Here is an 18,712-nt window from a genome sequence, read left to right on the forward strand (position 1 = left end):
GCAAAGCTGAAGTCCACTGCATGTCCACACAGGGGGTAAGTACAGCCGCTCAATCTACCAGCTTTGTGTTGTTAAAATTACAATGCTGTTTTCTTTACAGCTTAAAGATATTCTGTAGACTTGACTTGTTTTACAGTTGAAAAGGGTTTTCTTTAACATGTTTGATGATGCAGTTATATTTTGTGTTGCTTGAATTTCATCATGCTTAGATGGAATTTCTTTTTAGCATGTACTTGAACATATAAGCAGGCATGGTTCACGCTTAATACTAAAATGGAATTATTATGCAGGCCATGTTGTTTGTTCTTACAAAGTTAAAGTAAGCCTTTCTGTCTGAAGTCTTAAACCATCTTTTTCTCCACATTTTAGTATTGCTACATGATACTCTTCACAAGAGGAGTTTAAAGCTATGGTATTGTGTTTATGACAGGGGATTTCTACATAGTTGGATCATTTGTTGTTTTTCTCCACTTACCAGAACCTTTCAAACGGTTCCTGATATGTGTCGGTATTTTACATATGGTACCTGTTACATTTCTTTAAAATGCTCATCCATCTTGTACCCATTTATCATGTTTATACATTAGTCCTATTGGGTGCCTCCTAGCAGATGCTTGTCCCCAGTAGCCCATGCTTATCGTCAATGTTTGTCCCATGCAACTTGTTTCCGGTAGTGCCTGACTGTGTTCATCCTTAGATCCCTAACTAGCCCAAGCTTGTCCATGGCAGTCTTGTCGCCCGTGCTTGTCTCAAGTAGCACAACTTGGTCTCCAGTACTACAGGCTTGTCTCCAGTAGCCCCTGCTTGTTTCCCTTTTCCATGCTTGCACAGGCGTGTCCCCACTAGCCCATGTTTATCCCCTGAAGCACATGTATGGCTCAAGTAACACAGGCTTGTCACCAGTTGTCCATGCTTGGCTCAAGTAGCACAGGCTTGTCACCAGTTGTCCTTGCTTGGCTCAAGTAGCACAGGCTTGTCACCAGTTGTCCTTGCTTGGCTCAAGTAACACAGGCTTGTCACCAGTTGTCCATGCTTGGCTCAAGTAGCACAGGCTTGTCACCAGTTGTCCATGCTTGGCTCAAGTAGCACAGGCTTGTCACCAGTTGTCCATGCTTGGCTCAAGTAGCACAGGCTTGCCACCAGTTGTCCATGCTTGGCTCATAGGTAACACAGGCTTGCCACCAGTTGTCCATGCTTGTCCTAGCAGTAGCACAGGCTTGCTTTCACCAGTTGTCCATGCTTGGCTCAAGTAACACAGGCTTGTCACCAGTTGTCCATGCTTGGCTCAAGTAGCACAGGCTTATCACCAGTTGTCCACATGCTTGGCCTTCAAGTAACACAGGCTTGTCACCAGTTGTCCATGCTTGCCTCGTAAGTAGCGCACAGGCTTGTCACCAGTTGTCCATGCTTGGCTCAAGTAGCACAGGCTTGCCACCAGTTGTCCATGCTTGGCCTCAAGTAGCACAGGCTTGTCACCATTGTCCATGCTTGGCTGCGAATTAGCACAGGCTTGTCACCAGTTGTCCATGCTTGGCTCAAGTAACACAGGCTTGTCACCAGTTGTCCATGCTTGGCTCTGGTAACACAGGCTTTGTCACCAGTTGTTGTCCATGCTGCTTGGCTCAAGTAACACAGGCTTGTTTTCACCAGTTGTCCATGCTTGGCTCAAGTAGCACAGGCTTTACACCAGTTGTCCACATGCTTGGCTCAAGTAACACAGGCTTGTCACCAGTTGTCCATAATATTAAAGTAGCACAGGCTTGCCACTCAGTTGTCCATGCTTGGCTCAAGTAACACAGGCTTGCCACCAGTTGTCCATATGCTAGCTCAAGTAGCACAGGCTTGTCACCAGTTGTCCATGCTTGGCTCAAGTAACACAGGCTTGCCACCAGTTGTCCATGCTTGGCTAAGTAACGCAGGCTTGTCACCAGTTGTCCACATGCTTTTCTGGTCTCAAGTAGCACAGGCTTGCCACCAGCTTGTCCATGCTTGGCTCAAGTAACACAGGTTTGTCACCAGTTGTCCATGCTTGGCTCAAGCAGCTCAGGCTTGTCACCAGTTGTCCATGCTATTTACTCAAGCAGCTCAGGCTTGTCACCAGTTGTCCTTAGCTTGGCTCAAGTAATTACAGGCTTGTCACCATAGTTGTCAAAGTACATGCTTAAGCTCAAGCAGCTCAGGGCTTTCATCACTCGCGTTGTCCGGCGCTTGGCTCAAGCAGCTCAGGCTTGTCACCAGTTGTCCTTGCTTGGCTATCAAGCAGCTCAGGCTTGTCAACCAGTTGTCCATGCTTGGCTCAAGTAACACAGGCTTGTCACCAGAAGTTGTCCACATGCTTGGCTCTTAACACTGTATTTGATCGTAGTTGGAGAGACCAGAGTCAATAACATGTAATTCTAATGTTTTTAATTGTGGTAATCTGTTCATGCGCCACGACAACACCACACATGAATATGTTTATGAACACATTCAGCTCTACAACAGTTATTCAAAATAGTTGCCCTGGAATTCTTTAAAGAAAAGCAAAGTTAAGCCTACTTTTTAACGTAACACATTCTTGGATATTTAGTATTAATGTTTATCAGAGTTGTTGTAATTTTTCATTAAAGAACAAATAAACTTTGTTTTTGTACTCTTTTAACTATTACACATGAAAGATTTGTGGTTGAATAAGATCATAGAACACCAAATTCATTCTTAAAAACTTGTGGTTAATTAATACCAAGCATTAAAAACTAGAAAACTAAAGGCAAAGCAGGAGACAAAATTAAATGACAGTAGATTGTGAGAACACATAGCTTCATTTTCCACAACAGTTCTCACGATGTCAGGTTTATACAAACCTGTAAACAAGATAATTTACCCCCTGAAATGTACATGAATTCGCATCGCCCTCATATCTATTCCACATGGCGACGTCATACAGACGCCCTCTCTGATTGGTTAAATTTCGTTCGGCGGGTGAGAATTGTGCACTGTTGTCAAAAAGGACGATTTAAGTTAATTAAAGACCAAAGTGAGTAGTTTTAATGACAGGGTTTCATTTATAAAAGCGATGCCAGTTGAATGATTTATGTATTTGTACCCCTTAGGGTATATTTGATCTTTAACAAGCCATTCCGTCAGAATGGGTGATCTGTTCTGGTCATAGTGTCCCATTGTTTGCTGCACTGCAGACTTAGCTGCTTGAAAATGTATATGTCAAATACATCCTTGGCAGAATGTCATTTGATGCTGGGTCTCATTTTGCAGTAGTTCTGCTCTGTAACTTTAAATGTCCATTATGTAATCGGAATGCGAAGACTTTTGACCTCATGATTACAGTCACTGGATTGTGTTGCCTAGACTTGATCATTTACTGACTACCGTCATACAAATGGGAGATTGTGTGGTGCAGCTTATAACAAACAAACAAAGAACTTGTTACTCTATTTTGTGGTAGTTAGGGCTTAAAGGCACTATGTCACACAATACTTCTCTACAAAATAATGCATTTCTCTCAATAATACTAATTATCAGCCCTGGGGAAGCTACCATATAATTTATTCCCAACAAAATTACATGTGTAGATTACAATATTGAATTAAAAAGTTTGATTGAATTAATGCAACATTGCATTAAATCAACTATCTTACCCTACACCTGCGAAAAATTATTTCAAGTGAACCCCATAGAGTTATGTCCCTTGGAGTAGCTCTTTATGAATATCCCACTTACAAGTTGTGATTGAAACCAGTTTGGCAAAACACCGACAACACTGTGTGCAACAGTTTTCGATGTATGGAGCAATTGTTTATTGGCAAGTGTTCTCTGTTTTGGAAGCTGTTAGCCTCGAAAATTTCAATTATCGATGTCAGACAAATCATAAGGATAATAAGTCTTTTATTGCATCGATAAGGAAGCTTTAGTGAGTGTATATGCCCCTAATATATATAATGTAGGCCAAAATATTGTCGAAAATGTGTGACATTGTGCCTTTAACCTTTATGTGATGTACACCAATGGCTCTGTTCTGTCTGTGTTGTAATACACAAACTAATCAACTCATTTGTTGTGATACATTATATCTCCAATAGACTATACATCATAGCTTGTCATGTCAGACAAAATATGGTGTCATTGTTTTAGACTGGGTTTGTTAAGTTATTAACAACCGCGGTAATGTTGGGAATTGGTTAAAATTTCATAATTGATGATATGTTCATTACAACCCGATCAATCATCGTAAATAATCGGTGGTAAACGTCATTTATCAAATTTACCTGATTATGTTTGTTAATACACACGTAATAAGAAAAACATGTAGTTCTTTTGAGGTTTTCCAAATTACACAAAATGCATTTGCAAATTTCACATCTTTCAAGGATGACTAGTATGTTAGGAATATAAATTTCCATAAAGTCTTTAAGATAAATTCAATCATGACTTGGAACGAGCTTTAGTGCTTATGAAATGTAACAGACAAAACAAACCTTGTGAAAAATATTGTTAATGTAAACAAGTCTTCCAAAAATGTTTGTGTTAGATTATGAGAAAACATGATCGATTGCTTGGTCGCTAGTCACAGCAACAAATCTTGATTATTTCATAATTAATCGGGCCACCACTAAACAGGCCAGTCATCATGATCCGCCTGTCTCAACAACAGGGTTCGGGTTGGTGGGTAGCCTTGTGGATTGGAAGCATTAACTCGTCATGCTGAAGACCCAGGTTTGATTCCCCACATGGGTTCAAATTACACTGTGTGAAGCCCATTGCTGGTGTTCCTGCCTTGATATTACTTGAATATTGCTAAAACTTAAAGCGGCGTAAACCCAAACTGACTCACTCGCAACAGGGTTCACCTGTCTCACCTTCTTGGTTTAGCTTCAGCTGACACTTGCTAGGTACCAGTGATTTGTGATGTAAGGACTTGATTCGTGGGGGCCAGGCAGATGGTATAGGTATCTGGTTCACGGGTCTGGGAGACAGGAAGGTTCTGAGCTTAACTATGATGGCCTGTGTTAATTTAGTTGGTTTCTGAAGTATATTCAAGATAAAGGCCTCTGAGGTCCATGTACTTCTGCCAACAATGCTAGGGTGGCAGAATCCTTCTGTTGTAGATGTGTAGTAGACTTGTAGTTACCATTGATGCAATGCAAGACTGTGGCTTGGAACTAATGAAACATCGTCAGTATTCATCAGGTTTGCACCATCAGATTTCATCTTCTTCCAAACTTGGGAGGGGCGGTGGGGTAGCCTAATGGTTAAAGCGTTGGCTCGTCACGCCAAAGACCCGGGTTCGAATCCCCACATGGGTACAATTTGTGAAGCCCATTTATGGTGTCCCCCGCCGTGATGTTGCTGGAATATTGCTAAAAGCGGCGTAAAACCAATCTCAGTCAGTCAGTCAGTCCAAACTTGGAAAAAAAGGATTTTTACACTAAAAATAATTAACAACCGATCCATCAACACAGAACATCATTGTTAAGGTCAAACCTTTTTCAGCTGTTCCCCATGCTATAAGGCTCTGAAGATCAAGTGCAATGACTTTGTGATAATTGCATGTGTGCCTGTTAAGCACAGGGATTTACAGGAAGCGAATTCCTGCGTCCTATACACATAAAAATTGACAATGGACGCAACAAAATTTATTAGCGCGTCCACAGGGACACAGAAAAAGTCCATATACTTTTTTGTACAAATTCCAATCAAGTAACAATAAGTTATCAAAGAGTTTGCTACTAGCTGGGTTATGGTACAATTTGCAATTCTGTTACTGTAACAATAACGTGATGATCATGATACACAATACAATAACAGTATCAATATTAATAATTAAGTGTCTGGGACCCCCATTTTGTTGTCAAGGACCCCTGAAAATTAAGAGTATGAGTCCTAAGGTAAATCCCTGGTTAAGCAATTCTCGAAACGAACTGGTCAGTTGAAGCAATATGACTTCACAATGCATCATAGTTGACCACAACACATAATCCATTATTCTTGACATCACAGTTGACCACATTATGTCATATGGACAATAGACTGAGTTAGTTGAAGTTTCTCAATAGGGTTAACATTTCATGTGATTATTTCGTTTTTTTCTTTCAATGGCAATGAGAATAGTATCATTATGAAATGCATATTCGTTCTCCAAGAAGCAGTAACATATCATTTGATAGAAATGCATTCTGACTCGAAGTCAGGTTTAATGATTTCCAGTGTTGACTTAGAGTGTGTTGAGTTACTAAACTGGAATGACACATGCATGGAAGTGGGGTTGTCCAAACCTTGGCCAATCAGATGAGTAAGCATGTTGGAACCTGGTGAAGGTATTATGGCTACCAGTAACATAGTTTGATATTGTTTCCCCATTTGTCTTGATCTGTGAAGATCCGGGGTTAGAATTGATCTTCAGTAACCCATGCTTGTAAAGTAAGAGGTGACTAACAGGATTGGGTGGTCAGACTTGCCGACTTGATTAACATGTGATCGTATCATAAGTCGCGTAGATCGATGCTCATGCTGTTGATCACTGGATTTTCTGGTCCAGACTTGATTATATACAGACCCGAGAAATATAGCAATTTGCCGAAAGTGCGGGGCGTGAAAAACTAAAGCGCATTCACTCACTATTAATTAAGTGTTGGCTTGGCAAGCGCATTTTTGCGTTTTAGATGCACAGACTTTGTTTGAAGGCACCAGCATAACACTTGTGGATCTAATGACTAAACCAGTCTTACATTCATATCAGATTGACACTTATCGGTACAATGTAGGTATCACATTTCTATGTAGTCGAAGACTAAGTTCCCCTAGGTTTGTCATGAGACAAGGATATGTCTCAATGTAAACAATTCTTTCCCTTTGCCTGTTTGTTGATGTTTCTGTGTTTTTCCACACACATTGTATTCTTTGTGTATGTGATACAGTGTTCATGAATAGCGTCTGACCCTCTGACAAATTCCGACAGATTCGCCAACGGTCAGACAGAAGTTTACAACCCGCCGACCCCAGTCTCTGACTGTATTTCACAATGACTTTGACTGAAGTTGTTTTATGTGACACTTGTTTGCTGTTTATAAATCTTATGTTTGTTAATAATTTCAATGTCAATTATAAGAAATATTAAATCTGAAATGTGTGTTTAATTTTATTCCATGGGTCCTGAGCATTTTCAATGGGTCAGACAGACATCTGAAACTTACAGGACCCAATGTTCTGTGACTTTGAAACACCATTCGTGAACACTGGTGATATTGTAAAGCTATAGAACAGACGCCATAAGTATTGTTTTGGACCCCTTATTTTATGGTGAATCTTTATCTCATCCACCGACACAATAGCAATAATCCACATCGTCTGATGTTGAATATTGGGGCACAGTGTGGTAGCCAAGTGGTTAAAGCTTTCGCTCGTCGTGCCAAAGACCTGGGTTTGACTTCCCACGTGGGTACAATGTGTGAAGGCTATTTCTGGTGTTCCCTGCCGTGATGTTGCTTAAATATTGCTGAAAGGGGCGTAAAATGAAACTCATTCACTGAATCTTCATAGTGTGTGTGTAGTGTGATGTCTCACATGATGTGTTGTGTTTGTAGTGTGTGTGTGCTGTAATGTGTGGTGATTGTTGTATGCTTGACCAAACAAACAATGACATTTGTTCAAACAACAGTTTGGGGATCTTGTTTCATTTTCTTCCTTCAGGGTTCTATCTTCTTCTGTTGACATTTTTTTTTCAGTTTAATTTGAGGTAACTAAAGTCAGTTATATTAACATGTACCTTTTTCATTTGATCTCTTTCACAGAGTAGTGATTTAGTCATCGTGCATTTACAATAATGATAAAAATGGTCAAAACAAGATGCATTTCTAACGTATTAAACTCAGATTTATTGGGGAATATCTTTTGTGTAAAAAGCCTACTTGCATGAATTAGATAGATACTTTTGTTAATTACATCCAGAGTCAAAGATTCAAATAATCACTCACTCACTCACATAATCATGGAAAATTCATTAAATACTTTCATGCATTTGATGACAGTACACAACCAATCTCAATAATGTACTCAGCTGTGAGTCGGTAACTGTATTCACAACAAGGGAGACAACTCTGTGAATTGCCTCTGGCTGCAGACAGAGCAGCTGGTACTTCTGTAGACTAACAACTAGTCTCTGAAATGAACATATTTCCTGAAAAAAGAAGTCTCAGGGCTCCTTTTCACTATATTATATTTTTTTTTACTATGAACTTTTTCAGTAAAATATGTTCATTTCAGAGACTAGTTGTAAGTCTAACAGTCCTGAAGCTGAGAAAATCTAGACTTGCCTCATTTTCTAGACTTGCGTGGGCTTTCTTGGATATATTTGCTTCTGGGTCTGAGTAGTAGTATATGTGCTGTATGACAGACTAGTACTTCTGATGCCGGTACGCCTGTAACATTATGACAGAAAATGTTACTTCATCATGGATTATTGTCTAGCCTTTGGCAATGACATATTTCAATCCACTTACTAAAGATTAGTATGTAGAGCGGATTCTTAGGGGTAGGGCTTGTTTTCTTTATACACTTGTGTCGTCATAGGCAGATGAGAAGCTTTGTGATTATTTATAAAGGTGAATTTGAGATATTTCCGGTACGAGTTGAGATATTTCCTCAAATCACAAACAATTGTACATCAAGCACCAGGAAAGTTGGCTGTCACTGTGAATATCCAGAATTAAAAATTAGTAGGAAATGAATATAATATTGCATTTGGTTGTTAACAGACAAATGAGAATTTGGATGTTATTAAACAAAGTAAGTTTTTGTTGGTTTGTAATTTTTAAAGCATAGGCAAATGAAATATATAACAATGTTGGCACAATTACTTTACCAACAGTGACATGCCATCATTCAACCATCATTGGCCAGATATCAGTGTGTGTGTGTGTGTCTGTGTGTGCTGCATAACGCATATTACAGACTCAATTATTACAGACTGCCGCCATATACTATGATATAGCGGCCATTTTCTGAGTGCGTTGCAACCAACCAACCAAATCATATTAATTTGTAATATACTTTTTGGTAAAAGTAACTGTTTCATAATGTTTATGCGAAGTATAGTAGGGAAATATTTTATTCTATGAATATATATGTGATGCATCTTTCAATAGATTCATGTTGGAACAATATCTACTGCAGGGACAGGAACACTCAGTAATTTGAGCTCACTTGGGATAAAGTGTTGTTGACATTTAGAGCAATGTCTTCCTATGGCTGTTTTCATTCTTCTTGCGTCTTCAAAGCGCTGCTGCTATCTCACATATATCAATGCAAATATTGACATTGTTAATTGAGTTGTACACCACCCATCGTTTGGGCGTGTCACTCTCTCGTGTTCTCAGGTATAGATTTTGTCCATGATTTTGTTGTTCTGAAACATTCATCAGATGTATGACCAAATATTATGTTGTTATTTTCAATAACAAAACGTTTATACAACTTAACATGAAGCATGGTTGCTTTATTCAGCTAGATAATAAACATCCTGAGACTGGCGACTGGCGACTGGCTTTTTATTGAGAAGGACACTTGAAGTAGGGTGTGGTCTTACTGAGCTATGACACGTTACACATCATGCCAACTGCCTTCTTGTTGATTTCAGAATATAGTGCAAGGTTAAATAATTTCATCTACAGATGATAAATGTTTCCATTTACAGTCTGAACTTAGAGAATGTCAGAATGAAATTATTTATTTTATTGCAAGCTGAAAGGTATCCTAAGAAACTTTTTGGTAAACTTACGTCATAGACAGATTACAATTGAAAATTAAAACAACAATGTCTTTATTGTTTTAACTAAATGCCTATATGTTCACAATCCAATGCTACGTACCGCCATACATAAACATACATAATTAGGCCCATTTGCATACAGTAATAACTGAGATAACCAGATGTAATTCAACTCATTAAAATTTAGCACCAGACAAGAACAACTAGTCAACCTTCGTTGACTAGAGATTCCCTACAAGGAAAGGGAGGTAACTCTGCGTAATCTGTCTGACTACAGGTAATGTAATTGACTGAAATGATGAGGAGACTTCCAAGCTGCATGTAACTTTACAAAAGGAAAATATTTATTGCCTATCATACCGTATATTACCATCTATAAGCCGAATTTTGAGGACCAAAAAAATATGTCTGTAGAAGGGGGTCGCTTTTCTATGAGATACAATTTCACAGAAATATTTTTTAGCTCGCCAGTGCCCTGCCAGGACGATGTTACAGGTTACTGGTACATCTGCCAGGATGTTTGCCACGATTACAGCGTTTATGTTTTGAATGATGAATAAAATACATAATCTGTACGTTTTCATTATTTCAACATATTACATATTAGTCATTATGACATTATGACATTTGACAAGCAGCTGTGCACACGTTTCCCGGCGATCAAGTTCAAACATCCACAATAATATAGCGGGATGAATTCTGGTGCAGTCATCAGTAAAATATAATACAGAATACTATTATTTAACCCACAGAAATATATCCTACCATTGTGTAATTTTAATTACAGTTTTTTGCACTATAAATTAAGTAAGAATAAGATTACCGTGTGTATTTGAGCCGGAAATAGCAATAAGCTGTGCACACTTTTCCCGGCGAGCAAGTTCAAACATGCACAATAATATAACGGGATGAAATCTGACGCAATCACCAGTAAAATATAATACAGAGTACTATTATTTAAGCCAAAGAAATATATCGTAGCATTGTTTAATTTTAATTACAGTTTTTGCACTATAAATGTAAAATATATAATCAACACTAAGGTTATACGGACCCTCATGAACGTGGTAAGTTGTATGCACATGGAATGTGGTAAAATAAGCAAGCCATTTAAGTTCACACATTTTTACCGATGTTACTGTAAACTAGCAGTCCATGGAAAACAAGGCGGTAATAAGCAAGCCAGTTTGTTGACATGTTATCGTCTAACTACAATATGTATGATATTTAGCGAAACAAAATATATTATCTATTTTCTGTCAACTACACTTCATTTCGATTCGTTAGTAGACGCAAGATGATTGTGAATTTTTTTTAAAATGTGGACCAAAGTTATAATTATTGGTAACCGCCAGTTGTCTGTGGTCTGTGTTTGCCGCGATTAGGACCCCATTGCGGGGGTCGGCTTATGCACGAAACATACCATTTTGACACTGATATTAAGGGTCAGGTTTGGGGGTCGGCTTATCTATGGGGTCGGCTTATAGACGGTAATATACGGTATGTATGGTGTAGATTCAAGAGGAATCTGGTAATTTCCCCATCTCCTTAAGTAAATCAAATTGTAAGCATTCCCTTGAAAAATGTAATAAACATTATAAAAAGAATTTAGAGGTTTCCATGGTTACTGGGAAATAGTATTCTGTGTTTCCAGTTTCCATAAGCTTGCAGACTTTTTACAGTTGCCTTAACTTGACATCATCAATCATTATGCTTTGTTGGCCATTCTGTCCTTCCACCATGTTTATTGGTGTCATGTGGCAATGAGTATCTTCTATTCATGGTCGTTGTAGTCATCTTCATCTCATGTGTAGTATTAATTTACAAGAAAAGGTCATGCGATGTCTGTGTTTACAGCAGTAGTAAAACTACCTGTTTTTATTGTGTATCTGCATTATTGTACAACAGCGGAATCTTCTGAGATGGCGTCTGTCTTCTTTTGTATTGAAACATGAGCTGTTGACATATCTCAAGGAACTATGAAATCAACTGGATTATGTTACTGAAATCAACCTGATAGGCTTCTGCAGAGCTGACAGTCGATCCAGTTCATATTAATATTAATAAACTCAATGTTCTTACCAATATTTTGGTAGCTAATGATGATTAAGTCATTGTCTGATTTGTAGAACTTGATGAATTGTTTTGGTCACTCCAAGCTCAAACTACTTTTATCACTCATCTGCCTCCTGTATATTTTCTATTTACCTTACAAATTGCGAATAGAATTGAGAAATCTAAGTCGAAAATATCAATTGATTGACGAGATGTGAGAATCTTACTATGATTACAAGACTGAAGATGTCTGCTCAGTCTCTCCAGTTCTATAACAGTGGAATGGTTTCTTGTTGCAGCTCACCTGTTTACAAAAGTATATCATTGATTTCTTGTATGCTCAACTTGAAGACATTTGGATCTAGAAAGGGATCATATGATAGCTGGTTTTATTTATCTGTCCACTTTATGTTATAGGTTGTAGAATGTTTGTCCATCACACTTCAGCAAAACTCAAAACTGACAGAGGATATTGCCAAGAAATGAGACACATTCACATAGATGTGATGTGTTGTGAAAACAGAATAGTTCTATGCAAAAGAATTATACATACGTTAAGAAAAAAACAGTTTTTTTCGTGTGTATACATATCGGATACATGAAAACTCAACACTTGTCATGTAATTGAGAATTCTTCCATCCTCAGAGGGAATAACTATTTATTCTAGTTTTTCAACGAAGTCATGTACAGCACATTGGATCAATTATGAGCAAATAATGGGAACTGTAACATGATCATATTTCAACTTGGTTTTAGCCTTTACATTAACAGTGCATTCAGTCAATATTGGTAGTTTACAGGAGTTGTTGCATGTAACGCAAACTTTCTGTGAGTGAGTGAGTTTACTTTTACGCTGCACTCAGCAATATTCCAGCTGTAAATAATCGAGTCTGGACCAGACAATCCTGTGATCAATATCATGAGCATCAATCTTCACAACTGGGATACAATGACACGTGTCAACCCAGTTCGCAAACTGACCACTCGATCCCGTTAGTTGCCTCATTTGGATGTTCACGGGTCCAAACTATCTGTGATGTATGGTATAGTAGAATGGATCCCCTACCCTTGTCATTTGTGAGGAAAGCCCAAACATGCTGATCATAGATTTTTGGATCTCTCAGGGGCAAATACCTATAAATATAAGATTGTACTGCTTGTTACCCTGTCTGGCCATCAGCATTGAGGGAATACAGCTGGTCTGTCTCACAGTCCGTGAACCACATTATTTTCCCTACTGCCTAGCCCTCCCTCCAATGCTAAAGCCTAAATGAAGCAAGTCTAGATTTTCCAAGGTTCATTCTCCCAACTCACTTGGGTTCACTTTTCAGTTTAAATGGGTTTATTTGTTACTGTCAAAATTATATATTTTCAGGGACTAAGTGTTAGTCTAGAATACAGCAAGAATTGTCTGGTTTAATGCCAGCAGTTGGACTGGTGTATCATGTAAGGATGTGGCATCGCATCACAGTGAGTGAGTGAATTGGGTTTTACGCCGCTTTTAGCAATATTTCAGCAATATCACGGCGGGGGACACAAGCAATGGGCTTCACACATTGTACCCATGTGGGGAATCGAACCTGGGCCTTCAGCGGGATGAGCGAATGCTTTAACCACTAGGCTACCCCCACCAGCTCGTATCACAGTGGCTAGCTATATCAAACTAGCCTAACTATAGTACAAGCATCCACACAAATATGTACATGGACTCTGCTGTGTGTACATGAAATATTCTTTAACATTAATCCCCATTTGACCTGTCGTCAATTTACCTAAACAATGTGTATAGTTATCAGATGATTTCATGTTATTTTGTCTAAATCGAGACTCAAAATCTGTCATTAATTTTATGGGTCCGATGTCCATTGATAATGTTTTGTCATCAGAAATAATGTATTTTTGATGTATTAATGTATTATGTGCAACTCAAGTCATATGAGACCAAGTCATTAGGCTTGGTTAAATATAGTATTCAGATTTGTTCATTGACAGTAAGCACCTTTAATCTGAGTAAACTGCCATACTGGTTTCCATGAAGGAAACTAATTATTTGTTCCATATTGACGAGATGAGCAGTTAAGCAGCCCCACACATGAAAGGCATAAAACTGATCATGTTATAAATAAAACTAACGATAAGACGAGTCATATTTAGCATACTCAAAAAAGTTTTTCCAATTAAACAAAGTTCATGCTTTTCATACTTCTATTTGTGTCTGTCGGATGTCACAAATGGCTGTTTGAATGCTGGGAAAGGCAGCGAGTAATAATAACATGGACACGAAGTACAGCAGACGGCAGATAATGGCTACAATGAGGTTTCGGCGTGTCTTCCATGTCATTGCATGGACTTAGATTATCTGTTGTTGTTGTGAGACCCGTGATGATCCAGATTAGAATTGGTCTTCAGTAACCCATGCTTGTCGTAAAAGGTGACTAATGGGATGGGGTGGTCAGGGTCGCTGACTTGGTTGACACATGTCCTCGTATCCCATATTGTGTAGATCGATGCTCATGCTGTTAATCACTAGATTGCCTATTCCAGACTCGATTATTTACAGACTGATACCATATAGCTGGAGTATTGCTGAGTGTAGCGTAAAACTTAACTGACTTACTCACTGTTGTTTTACATTATGAGTGTGCAGTAATCTTGCATGTGATGTTAAACACCATTTCCCCTTGCCTCGACCTGTTTTCATGTACATTGATAACTAGAAGTCCTTACACTTGGCATCTATCCATCCACGATACCCTTATTTGTACAGCAGTAACCATTATTATTAGCCGGCATTATCCCCTCTGCCTCCTTTGTCGTGTTCATTACATGGAATCCGAAACATTGCCTTTCTGATCCAGTCCCGATGTTCCAACAATATGCACAACAGGGACTGATTTCCAATATGGCTGCAGTGTTTAGCTCTAGTAGGTCACATGTAAGTTTTTATTCAACTCAGCATAATTTATTTATTTTTATATGTTATAAAGAGGACAAATTTCCAAGTGTACAGCCAAGTGTACATGTGATATCCTTGTGGGTGTAAGCTATTAGTGCAGCAGAATGAGCTATTGTTATATTTCTGTTGCACACTCAGGAAACGGTAATTGTTGTTAGACTGTATTGAAGCAACAAACAGTTAGTCGGTGTCATGTGATACCATAATCATCTTACTCCTCCTAACCTGTGCAGTTCAAGCAGAAAAAACACATAAAGATTCTTGGCATGACATGATGACCATGTTGCAATGAAATAAACACCGCGTTGAGAGGTAACTCCATGGCACCAAACAATTTGCTTTGTATTCCTTCAAGGCCATTGGTGAATATGGGTAATAGTGACTGGAAAAATATTTTGCCAATTTACTCCGTCATGTTTTGGTTTAACACACATTATAAGCAATAGGAAATTTATTTTTTCAATAATATGAATTTAGTATCTATGCCGCGTTTTTCCCACAGGAGTACCAGTACAGTAGAAAGTGACTATCCTTGTTAATACCAAACTTTCAACAACAACAGCTTGACATTCAAATTCCAGTTTGTATTTATAGTCCATGTTAGATGATGATGATGATGATGATGATGATGATGATGAAGCTGTCTTAGGTAACAGAATCATCATAATTCTAAATTGGAAGAATATGCAGTTGAAAGAAGATAGCCATTTGTTGGAAGTAACTGTTCATTACATACAATATATGTGAGAGATGATATCGTGAGTGGTTGTTTGTCTTCAGAGCAAGTTGGGCTACTACCAGCGGAGAATGGCCAGACGCAGAGTGGATATTAACACAGCAACAGTCAGTGAGCTCGAGACACTAGTGGGTGTAGGCACACGCAAAGCTGAAGCCATTGTCAAGCACAGGAAGGTAAGTACAGCATTCAATCTACCAGCTTTGTGTTGTTAAAATTACAATGCTGTTTTCTTTACAGCTTAAAGATATTCTGTAGACTTGAAAAGGGTTTTCTTTTAACATGTTTGATGCAGTTATATTTTGTGTTGCTTGAATTTCATCATGATTAGATGGAATTTCTTTTTTTAGCATGTACTTGAACATATAAGCAGGCATGGTTCACGTTTAATACTAAAATGGAATTATTATGCAGTTAAAAATAAAGTAAGTCTTTCTGTCCGAAGTCTTAAAACATCTTTATCTCCACATTTTAGTATTACTACATGATACTCTTCACAAGAGGAGTTTAAAGCTATGGTATTGTGTTTATGACAGGGGATTTCTACATAGTTGGATCATTTGTTGTTTTTCTCCACTTACCAGAACCTTTCAAACGGTTCCTGATATATGTCGGTATTTTACATATATGGTACCTGCTACATTTCTTTAAAATGCTCATCCATCTTTGTACCCATTTATCATGTTTATACATTAGTCCTATTGGGTGCCTCCTAGCAGATGCTTGTCCCCAGTAGCCCATTCTAATCGTCAATGTTTGTCCCATGCAACTTGTTTCCTGTGGTGCCTGATTGTGTTCATCCTAAGATCCCTGTTAGTCCTTGTTTGTCAAGCTTGTCTCAAGTAGCACAGGCTTGTCTCCATTTGCCCATGCTTGTCTCAAGTAGCACAGGCCTGTCCCCAGTAGCCCATGTTTATCCCCTGAAGCACATGTATGGCTCAAGTAGCACAGGCTTGTCACCAGTTGTCCATGCTTGGCTCAAGTAGCACAGGCTTGTCTCCAGTTGCCCATGCTTGTCTCCAGTTGCCCATGCTTGTCTCAAGTAGCACAGGCTTGTCTCCAGTTGTCCATGCTTGTCTCAAGTAGCACAGGCTTGTCTCCAGTTGTCCATGCTTAGCTCAAGTAACACATTCTTATCTCCAGTAGGAGACACTTGTCCTTTTAAGTCGGCTTTCAACACTGTATTTGATCGTAGTTGGAGACCAGAGTCAATAACATATAATTCTAATGTTTTTTAATTGTGGTCACTGTTCATGCATGACAACAACCACCACACATGAACACATAAATCTGTTTATGAACACATTCAGCTCTACAACAGTTATTCAAAATAGTTGCCCTGGAATTTTTTTTAAGAAAAGGTGCTAAAGCCTACTTTTTTAACGTAACCATTCTGGATATTTAGTATTAATGGGGAACCACAGCGTTGTTGTAATTTTTCATTAACAAGCCATTCCGTCAGGACTGGAGTGATCTGCCTGGTCATAGTATCCGTGTTTGCTGCACTGCAGACTTAGCTGCTTGAAAATGTATATGTCAAATACATCCTTGGCAGAATGTCATTTTGATGCTGGGTCTCATTTTGCAATAGTTCTTGGCGCTTGTAACTTTAAATGTCCATTATGGTAATCGTAACTCGGAAGACTTTCAAGACTTTTCCAAAGGCTGTGGCAACATTTGGTTGGAGACTAATTTGATGGTTTTTTTGTAAATAGTTAGCTATTAACAGTAATGACTTCTGTATCCTGGATACAGACATGATGCAAAGTGACTGTTGTGTGCAAGTTGATGTGTGTAGATGGTTGATTAACAGTTGACGATGAGTTGATGGCAAACATTTTGTTTGATGGTTATTTTTTGTCTTGGTATTCAAGTCATCTTTTATGTTGCCATTTTTGTCATTTTGAGATTCAAGTGAAAATTTGATCCAAGCATAAAATGAGTCAAATAATGTTTTGTTTGTAGTTGGGTTTCTCCTGATAGCTTGTTGATGCTGATGAAAAGAATGTGTGGTGACATTTTCCTGAACACAGCCAGTATCTATCCACATTATAGATTTCTTAAGCCTAGAAACCAAAGCCAGTTTTTAAAAAAAAAAAATATGTGAAATGTTCAGCAGCCTCTTACAATTGTAAGTAGCATCTGATTCGTGACACGATCAGCAGAAATAACTTTTTTTGCTTTTTGACTCAAGTTTCTTCAGTTCTTTTTTTAGAATATATACTACCAGCAAGAAATACAGAAACTGATGATATGGATTTGAAGATGGAATGGTGATAATTTTAACGTAGATTTCAGACGTGTAGATAAATAGTGAGTGTTTCCGATTTGTTTTTGAACGGAAATTTAATACAAGAGAAGATATATCAGTCATTCACTTTCTCACGACATTAGATAGGAAAGTTATCTACTTGAAATTTTGTCTACGGCCATGAGAAACTGAATCACTGATATCTCTTCCATTGTACAAGTTTTCGTTCATCCAGAAACATTTAGCTGGGTAATTCAACCGTGTGATGGTGTAACCTGACTATTGTACTGTGCTCCAGCTAGGCTTCAGAACCCCATATCATGGGAGTATGTGTTCCACCAAGAAAGTCAGGCATGGCAGCCATCTTGTTTTTTATCACCCAGGTTGAATACTTTGGAATGAAGCCATGAGCATGTCTGTCCATCCGTCTTATGTCTGTTGTTGTTTCAGATTCTAAACCATTGAATAGTTCTTTTTGAAAGTTGCTATACAGATCAGTGTAGTTGTGAATATTGGTGCCTTTTGAGGACCTGGTATTTTACTAAACAGGACATTCTACCTCGTGCCAGTGTTTTGCCACCTTTGTTGTTTCATCATGAATTGATTGCTAAAACTTCATTGTTTGGTATGTTCTGACTACTGTGAATGAGTTCATTGATAAATATATTTGAGCTCATCTTCTGTTGTTGTTGAAGCCATGAAGATCTGGGTTAGAATTGGTCTCCAATAGCCCACGAGTGTCGTAAGGGGCAACTAATGGGATTGGGTGGTCAGGCTTGCTGACTTGGTTGACACATGTCATTGTATCCCATTTTGCATAGATCAGTGCTCATGCTGTTGATCACTTGATTGTCTGGTCCACACTCGATTATTTACAGACCGCCACCATATAGCTAGAGTATTGCTGAGTGCAGCGTAAAACTAAACTGACTTACTAACTGTTGTTTTACAGT

The 18,712-nt window shown here is 38.5% G+C and overlaps 1 protein-coding gene across 1 annotated transcript in view; it reads left to right on the forward strand.

The window, feature by feature from the left end:
* The window catches only part of LOC124281624 (F-box/WD repeat-containing protein 7-like), a 59,298-nt gene that overhangs the window by 16,871 nt on the left and 23,715 nt on the right, over positions 1 to 18,712 (forward strand). The window contains exon 2 of the mRNA XM_046717559.1: positions 15,553 to 15,684. Coding sequence (XP_046573515.1) covers positions 15,580 to 15,684 — 105 coding nt within the window. The 5' untranslated portion in view covers positions 15,553 to 15,579. The remainder of the gene's footprint in view (positions 1 to 15,552; positions 15,685 to 18,712) is intronic.

This window comes from Haliotis rubra, unplaced genomic scaffold (genome assembly GCF_003918875.1).
Source record: "Haliotis rubra isolate DU_JTF1 unplaced genomic scaffold, ASM391887v1 Scf286, whole genome shotgun sequence".
NCBI classification, from domain to species: domain Eukaryota; kingdom Metazoa; phylum Mollusca; class Gastropoda; order Lepetellida; family Haliotidae; genus Haliotis; species Haliotis rubra.